A 9,936-nucleotide genomic window follows, 5' to 3' on the forward strand; every position below is an offset into this window, starting at 1 on the left:
GGGAGGGAAGCCCTCAGCTTCATGTGGAGCTCTCTGGAAAAGATTTCTTTCACCTACAAGAATTCCAGCCCTGCAAAATTTTGGTTTTTGAGGTGGTTTCTTGATGCAGCATAAAAGTTATGGATAAACAGTCAGAACTTCACTCTCCATGCTGGAGAAACACCTGGATCTTTGATTTTCAGCCAACCCATCCCACAGGATTACTCTGCATCCCAACCTACAATTTGTTGCCTTGGGTCCTTCCTCAAAGGAGACTTTTCCTTTAAAACCTTCCTTTTGCAAGGAAAAAAAAACAAAAAAAAAAGGGGAAAAACAGATCAATCCAACAGCTGGGATATAATTTGCCATCAGAGGGATATTGTTCATTGCAGGAGAGTGAAATGGGGGGACAGGGAGAGAAGCAGAGGGAACAGAAAGGAGGAAATGGAGGGAGCATGACAGAACAGGGGGAGAAAGGGAGGGGACAAAATGGAAGGGCCAAGGGGAGGAAAGGGAGGCAGCGTGAGGGGCCAGCAGGGTGCTGGGTGGCCGAGGGGAACAAAAACCACGGAGAAGAACCTGGGAAGTGACAAAGTGAGCAGGGATCCTCCGGGGAGGGGAAGGGCAGCTGTCCCTGGCTTAGGTGAGCAGCAGCAGGTACTCCTTGAGGCAGGCAGGCAGCGGCAGCTGCTGCACGGCCTGGGGCAGGAAGCGCAGGCCGAGCGAGCGGCGCACGGCATAGCGCGACAGCGCCTGCAGCGTGCCCGGTGCCGAGCACAGCAGCGTCAGCCGCTGGCACAGCTGCGGGTCGCGGGCCACCTCCCAGGGCAGGCTCCCGTTCTTGCGCAGCTCGAAGTGTCCCGTGGCTCTGTGCAGCAAATCCAGGCAGGAATCCTCCCGCTCCGTGCCCAGGCCCCGCACCAGCAGCGCCACCAGGCGCGAGATGGGGCTCTGGCCCTTCAGGTTGACAACGCGCACCTCGGCGCCGAAGTCCAGCAGGATGCTGACGCTCTCCAGGTTGCCCTTCATGGCCGCCCAGCTCAGGGGGGTGTCGTTGTTGTAGTCCAGGGCGTTGACCAGGGCGCCGTTGGCCAGCAGGGCCCGCACGCACTCGGCGTTGTTCTTGAAGGCCGCCCAGTGCAGGGGTGTGTCCTTGTTGCCGTCCAGGGCATTGGGGTTGGCTCCGTACTCCAATAAAATCTCCACGCAGGTTTCATCTTTTTCTGCTGCGTAGTGAAGGGCTGTCCGGTTGTAGCCATCCAGGGCGTTCACCTGGGGGAGAAAAAAAAAAGGTTTGGGGGTCAGGGAGTGGCTCCGGCTGGATCCTGCAGCAAGGGAAGAGCTAAAGGTCCCAAATCCCAAATGTAGGGAAAAATAAGGAAGGGTTTTAGCCAAGTAGCCAGAGGAAAGTGGGGTAAAAAAACCAGCAAATGTAGGGTTTAATTCCTCCTTCCCAGCCTCCTGAAATCTCAGTGCAAAAATTTATGTTTCAATCCTTCCTCCTCTCTCGAAAATCTCAGCCCAAGAATTCCCTCCCTGTTGGGACAGTGAACCTTCCCCTGGTGCCGCTTTGTGAGGAGATACAAGCCCATGGAATATCCTGGGGTGGAAAAGACCTACAAAGATCTCCAAATCCAAGCCCTGGCCCTGCACAGGACACTCAAAAACCCCCCCCTATGCTGAGAGCATTGTCCAAACCCCAGTTTCCGGAGCTTGCGACACTCTGGGGGAAGAACGTTTTCCCAAAATCCAACTTAAGCACATCAGCTCCAACATCAGCTCTTAATCAGCTCTTCCTGACTTCCCTGCCCCTTATCTCGGAATTTTCCACCTGTTTTCGGTTTTTCCAAAGCTTTACCTCAGCTCCTTTTTGCAGCAGCAGCTCCACGCAGTCGGCATCAGCCACCATGCAGGCACAGTGCAGGGGTTTGAGGGTGCCGTGCAGGCAGTTCACATCGGCGCCCTGGGGAGCACAGGAAAACCGCCGGTAAGGAACTCCCCATTTCCATCCCTTCAGAAAGGGTTAATTCACACAAACCCCGAGGGTTTGTAGGAACCGCCTCGGGGTCAGCAAAACCCATCCTTTCCCTGCCCTTCCCATCCCTTCAAGAAAGGCTTAATTAGGAGAAATGCCGGGGGTTTATTCGCAAAAACACTCCCGGTCTTAATTCCAGCTCCCGCTTGTGTTTCACTAATTCACTGTCACCAAACGGTGCCCGGAGACCCCCAGACACACCGCCAGCCCCGGGGGTTCGGAGGGTGGAAGGAAAAGCCTGGAGTCTCTAAACCAACCGGAGATGCCCTGATCTTCCCCTCCCGGGAAAACCCCTCCAAGGGATCCCCACGGAAGCTCCGCAGGGAGCGGGACAGCCGGCGACAGCTCGGCAGTGCCCGTCAGAGGCACCCGGAGTCCGGGGGGGACTCAAGCTGGCCAGCCCGACCGCGGAAGGGCTGGGATGTCCCGGCCACGGGGCCTCACCCGGCCGATGAGATCCTCCACGTTGTCCCGAGGGAAGGAGCGGATGGCGGCGATGGTGCGGATAAGGCGCTCGGACAGCGAGTACTTGCTCTGAATGCTCTGCATGATGTACCACATGGCGCGGGCCGCACCGCGGCATCCCCGGCCGGCCCCGCCGAGCCCCGCGCCGGACCCGGGGCGGGGAGGGAGCGGCCCGGGCCGGACCGAGCCGCAGGAGAGTCCGGAGGTGGAGCGGCGGCTGTTCCGAAGGAATGCGGAGTGGCCCCGGAGCGGTCGCGGGGGCGGTTCCGGGGTCCCGAGCCGCTCCCGGACCAGCAGCGGCGGCTGGCCAAGCTGGACGCGGAAATACCGCTAACCAGAAGTGACGTCACACCAAGTGCCCCGCCCGACCGCCTCGCCACAAATCCGGCTCCTGCTCCCGAGCCGGTCCCGCCCCCTCCATGCCTGTCCTCCAATCCCCAGCACCGATCGCTCTTAAGCCACGCCTTCCATCAGATTTTCACCAATCCGCGCTTTCCTAAGATCACGAAGGCCCTCCCCCTCCTCCATAGACCCCCCTCCTCGTAACCCCCATAATTTTCCCCCAATTTTCCCCATTTTTTCCCAATTTGCCTCCATATCCCGCTTTCCCCTTAGGCCACGCCCACACCAACCTAAGCTACCAACCAAAAGGAACGCAGGAACACAACCTCGATACGCCCGGGGGGCCGGGCCTCGCCGTAGAGAGGCCACACCCCCCTACCCCGGCCCCACAAACGGACCCAAAACGGCACCAAAATTGGAATTTTTTTTTTATTCCTTTTAACAACTTCTGCCTCCAGTTATCTCCAGGTATAGCATCCAGGGAAGCCCCGGAGCTCCTGTTCAGGAGCCTCGGATCCCGTCAGAGATCTCTGTTTGTCCTTTATGGCCGTGGGTTGAGATCCCACTGGGAGCGCCCGCCCCTCGCCAGCCGCAGACCAGAGCCCTAAATAAAGAAGATTAAATTCCTGGCTACCGAATATCGGGGTGGCTATCGCAATTTGGGGGGTGGCTACTGAATTCTGGGCGGGCTTGGTTACAGAATTTGGGGGGTTGGCCTCTGAATTTGGGGAATAGCTACTGCATTTGGAGGTTTTATCTTGACTTCGGAGGAAAAGCGGTGGAATAAGGGAGGGTCAAGGAGGAGGGGGTGGAGCTGGAGAGCTCCCAGTGCTCCTAGTATCACCAAGCCCCCCTACCAGTAACCCAAACACCCCCTCCCAGTGCTCCCAGGAATCCAAATTCTCTCCCAGTAACCAATCTCCCCTTCCAGCCCCTCCCAGAGCCCCCAGGTCCCTCCTGGGACTTCCTATATCCCCTCCCAGTCCCTCCCAGTTTATTCCAGCCCCCACAGATTCCCCTCTCCACATCTCCCGGTTTATTCCAAGGCCCCCAATCCCCTCCCAGTTCCTCCTAGCGCCCCCAGTACCTGTACCTCGCTTGTCCCAGCCAAGGGGGGCACTGAGGGGGGAAAGGGGCGTTAGGGGTTTTTTTAAGGTCACCCCACAGATCAGGGTCAGGGGTTTCTCTGGGAGGGCTTGGGGTCCTGCAGGGGGTTTGGGGAGCTCTGGGCTCCTTCTGTGGGGGTTTGGGGTCCCTGTGGGGAGAGATCAGGGGTTTGGGGTCACACCATGGGGGATGAGGCCCTATATGAGATTTTAGGGTCCCTCCTAAAAAGGGATGGTGCTTGGAGCTGAAGGGCAGGGCTTGGGACATTACCTTGGGGTAAATCCTGTAGGATTTGGGGTCACTCACCTACGCTGGAGGTCCCTGAATTTCTGTAGGCTACGCCAGCCTGTGGGAGGAGAGAAAACCATTATGGGAACCCCCCTATTTTGGGGTGGCCCCCATTTGGGGTGAGGTCTCACCTGCCATCCTGGGGTGCTGTGGGACTGGGGGGGCTCCAGTGGGGCCAAGCGGCTGCAAAAGAGAGGAGGGAAGTTTGGGGGACCCCCCCCCGTGAAACTGAGGGACCCCCATCCCAAGTTAGGATGCCCCACACCCCTTACCTGACCACTTGACTGCTGAGCTGCCGGCGGGGCTGGGGGGTGACTGGAAAGGAGACAGAAAATTTGGGAGAATCCCTATGGGCAAGGAGGGGATGAGGAGCTGTTTTACGGTGTGGAAGACTCCCCTACAAATTTGGGGGGCACTTACCTGAATGTGTGGGGGAGGGACGGGAGGTGCTGCTGTGGCTGCTCCAGCGCCAGCCTGGGGAGAGCTGTGTGGGGAGATTTGGGGGAGACAGTTTTGGGGGTGAGGGAAGGGGCAGGAGGGCTTTGGGGGGGAGTTTGGGGGCCAGGGAAGGGGAAGGGGGGCTTTAGGGGCCACCTGCATGCGGCGCAGCTCCTCATTCTCCCGGCGAAGTGACTCCAGCTCCCTGGGAAGGGGGAGGATTTAATGGAGGGTGGGTTTTCCCCCACATTTGGGGTGGGGGTCCCTCCATAGTGCAGCTGAGGGGGGCAGAGCAAGGGGGTGGGAACTCACCAAGATGGCAGTGAATGGCAGAACATGCTGTCACCAATGTGGCAGCCAAGGGGGGATAAGACCCTCCCAGAAAAGGGGCCAGAAGGCTGAGGACTGTCATTAAGGTGTTGACCAAGGAGTGCTGCCTCACCCACATGCCCAGAGGAGCCCAAGATGGAGGTATGAACCCCCTTCCATAGCGTCCCCCTCACCTCCTCCTCTCCCCCAGCTCCTCTCTGGCCTTGTCCAGCTCTGCCTGCACCCGCCGAGTTCTGTCCCGGTGCAAGTCCACCAGAAGTTGTGCCTGTGCCATCTGGAACCGCCACACCTGGGGGATGTGGGTCACTCCCTTGTACCCCCCAGTGTGTGGGGTGGGGACAGTGGTGGAACTTCATCCTCCGTCACCCGTGTCCTCCTTACCTGCGTGATGTGGGCAAGGTGCTTGAGGGCGAGGGCCACTGGGTTCTTGAAGAAAACCTTCTCCTCTGGGCGCATCTGTTGGGCATGGGGGTGTCAAAAGGATGGGAAGAAGGTTGGGAACGGGAAGGGAAAAGGGTAGGAAGGGGATGTGGGGAACAACATGGAGGACACTGGCCTGATCAGATATGGGCAGGTAGCGGCAGGTGGTGCCACAGACTGGGCAGGGACCTGTGGGAAGGGGAGAAAAAATTGAGAAAAATGAGAGAAAAATATGTCCAAAAGTCCCAAAAATTGTGTTCCTTGAGGGAAATGGACCATTTCCCTTCATTTTAGGGTTTTAAATTGAGGCAGGATCCTCCATTTCCACCATGCTAAGGGTATAAATTGAGGAGAAATTCTCCTTTTCCCATAATTTAAAAGACAGAAATTGAGGGGAAACCCTCTTTCCCCAATATTTTAGGAGTTTAAATTGAGAGCAGAGCCCTCACTTATTTATTTCCTTGAGTTGAGGTGACCCTTCCTTTCCCTCTCATTTTAAGGGGCTAAATTGAAGGAAACTCCCTCTTTCTCAGCATTTAAAGGGCTTAAACTGGGGGTTTCCCTCAATTTTACCTGAGCCCCCACAGCCCTCGCACAGGATGTGGCCGCAGTTGGTGATGGCAAAGCGGGCGCCATCCTGGCGGAAGCAGTGACAGCAGTGGAACCAGTCCATGGTGGTGCTGGAGCGAGGAGCCGCCTGTGCTGCCTCCACACAGGAGAGCCTGGGAGGGAATGAGGGGGAAAGGTGAAGGGAAAAGAGTGGGAAAAGGTGAGAGGAAAAAGAGACGGAAATGTGAGGGGGAAAGGGTCAGAAATGTGAGGGAAGAAGGGCTGGAAGCGTGAGGCCAAAAAGGGCGGGAAATGTGAGGGGGAAGGGGTCAGAAATGTGAGGGAAGAAGGGCTGGAAGCGTAAGGCCAAAAAGGGCGGGAAACGTGAGGGGGAAAGGGTCGGAAATGTGAGGGGAAAAGGGTTGGAAACATGAGGGGAAAAAACAGCAGGAAAGGTGAGAGGAAGAGGGGTGGGAAAAGGGAGGAAAAAAAAAGTGTGGGAAACATGAGAGAAAAAAGAGTGGGAAATGTGAGGGGGAAAAGGGCGGAAAAGGTGATAAAGGAAATGGTGGGGGAAAAGAAGAGAAAAAGAGCAAGAAAGGGGAGAGATGAAAAAAGTGGGAAATGTGAGGGGGGAAAACGCCACCTGGATGGGGACAGGGAAACCAGGATTGGGACATGAGTATGGGGACAGCAACACCTGGACCTATGGGGGCAGATGGGGATAAGGACATCAAGATGGAGACACCAGGATGGAAACAGGGACACCAGGGCAAGCCTGTGGAGACATTGGGAGTGGCATGGGGACACATGAATGGGGGTGTCAGGATGGGGACACTGTGATGGGGATGGGGACCCCCAGTGGGGACAGGGATTCCAGAACCCTGGGGATGGGGTCCCCAGGATGGGAATCCTGGGATTTGGGCACATGGATCTGCTGATGACATCAATTAAATGTCTCTGAGCAGCCTTGTTCCACTATATGGATTTGGGGACTCCAGCCAGGGGTGATGACGTTGTCCAACTGTGAGATTTTGGGGTCACCTCCAGTGATCCCAGTATGGCCATGCAGAGCTTTTCCCATCCTTCAGGAACCAGTGCCTGGGGTGAGGGAAGGAGATGGAGACCCCACACTCTCACCCCAGCACCCCTAAACCCTTTGGGGGGCTTTGGGGGCATGGGGTGCAGGGGGAGCACCCCAAAACCCTGATCTTACTATTCCATGCTCCCAGAATCACAAAATTCTGCTAAATCTTTGGCTGTGTTGCATAATCCCAACAATTTTTAATTGGGAGGTTGGGGGGCAAAAAAAGCACCCCCAGAATATCGGGGGAGGGGCTCAGCGTTTGGAGGGCACAGGAGTCACCCCAGAACCCCAATCCTATCATGACCTGATCCCAAAATCCCTCCATGCCACTGTTGAACCCTCCAGCCTCGCTGTGCGATTCCGACCATTTTTAATTATAGGGATGGCGGGGGCGGGGAGCAGAAATGCATCCCCAGGCCCTCGCGAGGGAGAATCTGGGGGGCATAGGGGCCACCCCAAAACCCCGATCCCCCCGAATCCCTCTATCTCGGGATCCCGTGATCCGTCATTGTGTAATTCCAGCCAATTTCTGATTCCCGGGGGTCGGAGGGAGAGGGGCAGGAAACGCCCCGATAAAACCCTCTGAGGGATCATTCAGGGATTTGGGGGGGGGCGCAGGGGACGCCCCGAAGCCCCCATCCCGCCGTTGCCGGAATCCCTGGATGCCGCTGCCGAGCCCTCCGCCCTCGTTGCGTAATTCCAACCATTTTTAATTCCCGGGGGGGGCAGGAAACGCGTCGCTGCCGTTACACAAAGCAGGAAGAGGGGAGGGAGAAGTCTGGGGGTGCTGCCTGTCCTTATTCCCCTTAAACCCACCCCGCCTCCCCCCCTTCCCCCCCGAGATCCATCTCCCGCTTGGAAAACACCCCCCTTTATAACAAAATAACCAAACCCCAACAATTCAGGCACTTCGCACAATTCCCCCACTCAATACCGGGCGGTTCGGGGGTGTCCGTGCTGCGACCCGCCCTTTTTTTTTTTCCCCTAGGGGTTCCCCCCGCACAAATTCCCTTTTTCCAAGGTTTCCCCCCCACTTTTCCCAGCGTTTTTTCCCCGCTTTTTTCCCAGCGGCGCATCCGGCGGGGAATGGGATGACGGGACCTTCCTGTTCCCGGCCCCGCGCTCGCCTCACGCCCGGGGGACGCCCCCGCCACGACCCCCCCCGCACCCCCGAGCCCGACGGGACCCCCGGAGCCACCCCCGGAACCCTCCGGAACGCCCCCGGCCCCTCCCGCGCCGCGGAGCCGCCGAGGTGAGTCGGGGGGCGCGGGGGGAGGGAAACGAGCCCGTTTTTTGGGGGGAAAAGGGGACGGGAAAAAGCGGAGACACCCCCTCCAGAAAATTTGGGAGATCCCCTTCCCCCCAGTTTGGGATACCCCGATGTTAGATTTGAGATGGGGGAGGCGATGGCGGAGGGGCGCCGTTGGGGGGGCTGGAAAAGAGGGAAAAAGGAGAGTGGGAACCCTCCCACAAAAAAACTGGGAGGACATCCCCCCCTCCCTCCTCCACCAACTGGAGATACCCCCGGGCATGGATTTGGGATGGGGAGGCGACGGCGGAGGCATGGCAAAAGATTTGGGGCGGGGGGGATGTGGATGAACGGCGGATGTTGGGGGTGGAAAGGAGAGAGAATAGAGCGGGGACTCCCCCAAAAAAATGTGGGAGATCCACCCCGTCCAGCTGGGGATACCAAGGGGATAGAGCGGAACGATGGATTGGAGCCGGGGGGGTGGGGCGGTGGAAATGAGGCGCCGTTTGTAGGGTTGGAAAAGACGGAAAAAGGAGAGCGGGGAACACTCCCCCCCCCCCAAAATTCAGGAGATCCCTCTCCGATTTGGCATACACCCGGTCTTGGATTTGGGAAGGGGAAGGCGGTGGCAGGGGGGCGACAATGGAAGGGGAGGGGGGTGTGTGCCGTTTTTAGATTTGGAAAAGAGGGAAAAAGGAGAGTAGGGACCTCCCACAAAAATTTGGGAGACCCCTCCCGCAGTTGTGGATAACCGCCGTCTTGGATTTGGGACGGGAGGGGAGATGGATTTGGGGCTGGGAGGAGGGATCAGGCTCTGGTTTGCGGGGGGCAGAAAGGGGGCAATGACAGTGGGGACCCCCTCAAAAAAATTTGGGAGTCTCCCCCCAAAAATTTGGGTTACCTCCATGTTGGATTTGAAGGGGGGCGCTGTGGATGAACCATTTTGGAAGGGGGGAAAAGAGAGTGGGCATCCCTCAAAAAAAACCTGGGAGTCCCCCCCAGTATTCGATTTGGGGTGGGAGGTGAATTTTGGGGAAGGCTCCTGGGGCTCTTGTTCTTTTGTGCCCCCTTCGAAAAATTAAAGTGGGGGGGGAGCAAACTTGGGGGAACTGGGAGTAATTTGGGAGCACCCTGGGTGATTTGGGGGGTCCTGGGTGATTTTGAGGGGCACTGGGTGACCCCCCGCTTTGTCAACCCCCCCATCTGCATCCCTCCATCCCCCTCACCCCAGATTTTAGGGGCTGAGTCTGGAGCAGCTGCGAGACCCCCCTGCCCGAGACCCTCAGAGAGCAGGTAGGAGGGGAATTGGGGAGTACAGGGTGATTTGGGGAGACACAGAGGGATTTGGGGTCACACAGAAGGATTTGGGGGGACACAAAGGGATTTTATGGGGTGAACAAGGATATTTGGGGGGGCACAGAGGGATCTGGGATCACATGGAGGAGTTTGAGATTACACTGAGGGATTTGTGGGGACATGAAGAGATTTAGGGTGACACAGAGATTTTGGGGGGAATAGATGGATGGGGGGGCAAAGAGGTTTTTGGGGGGGATGAGACTTAGGGGGGTACGAGGCAATTTCGGATCTCCCTGAAGGTTTGGACAGGTAACACAGAAGGATTTTGGTGGGGTACATGGAGATTGAGGG

The 9,936-nt window shown here is 57.6% G+C and overlaps 2 protein-coding genes across 2 annotated transcripts; both read right to left on the minus strand.

Annotated features, from left to right (window-relative positions):
- Positions 1-317: 317 nt before the first annotated feature.
- ASB8 (ankyrin repeat and SOCS box containing 8) lies at positions 318-2,782 on the minus strand. The gene is made up of 3 exons (XM_054294743.1): positions 2,459-2,782; positions 1,838-1,942; positions 318-1,251 (listed from the first exon to the last, which is right to left on the minus strand). Exons 1-3 carry the CDS (start codon positions 2,573-2,575, stop codon positions 619-621), a joined length of 855 nt encoding a protein of 284 aa, XP_054150718.1. The 5' UTR covers positions 2,576-2,782; the 3' UTR covers positions 318-618.
- Positions 2,783-3,276: 494 nt separating this feature from the next.
- On the minus strand, positions 3,277-7,679 carry RNF212B (ring finger protein 212B). Its single transcript, XM_054294750.1, has 11 exons — positions 5,978-7,679; positions 5,541-5,593; positions 5,366-5,440; positions 5,158-5,273; positions 4,811-4,859; positions 4,637-4,700; positions 4,489-4,531; positions 4,348-4,399; positions 4,235-4,274; positions 3,909-3,940; positions 3,277-3,425 (listed from the first exon to the last, which is right to left on the minus strand). Exons 1-11 carry the CDS (start codon positions 6,075-6,077, stop codon positions 3,363-3,365), a joined length of 687 nt encoding a protein of 228 aa, XP_054150725.1. The 5' UTR covers positions 6,078-7,679; the 3' UTR covers positions 3,277-3,362.
- Between the last annotated feature and the right edge of the window lie 2,257 nt (positions 7,680-9,936).

The sequence above is a fragment of the Melozone crissalis genome, unplaced genomic scaffold, assembly GCF_028551555.1.
Source record: "Melozone crissalis strain CALT ecotype California unplaced genomic scaffold, PUWL_Pcris_2 ptg000322l_1, whole genome shotgun sequence".
NCBI classification, from domain to species: domain Eukaryota; kingdom Metazoa; phylum Chordata; class Aves; order Passeriformes; family Passerellidae; genus Melozone; species Melozone crissalis.

Coding starts and splice junctions, on each gene's coding strand:
- ASB8 (XM_054294743.1), bottom strand. CDS start 2,575: ATGTGGTACATCATGCAGAGCATTCAGAGCAAGTACTCGCTGTCCGAG. Junction 1,943..2,458: donor TGGAGGATCTCATCGGCCGG/GTGAGGCCCCGT, acceptor TGTGCTCCCCAG/GGCGCCGATGTGAACTGCCT. Junction 1,252..1,837: donor TGCTGCAAAAAGGAGCTGAG/GTAAAGCTTTGG, acceptor TTTCTCCCCCAG/GTGAACGCCCTGGATGGCTA.
- RNF212B (XM_054294750.1), bottom strand. CDS start 6,077: ATGGACTGGTTCCACTGCTGTCACTGCTTCCGCCAGGATGGCGCCCGC. Junction 5,441..5,540: donor ACCTGCCCATATCTGATCAG/GCCAGTGTCCTC, acceptor CATGCCCAACAG/ATGCGCCCAGAGGAGAAGGT. Junction 5,274..5,365: donor ACCTTGCCCACATCACGCAG/GTAAGGAGGACA, acceptor CACATCCCCCAG/GTGTGGCGGTTCCAGATGGC.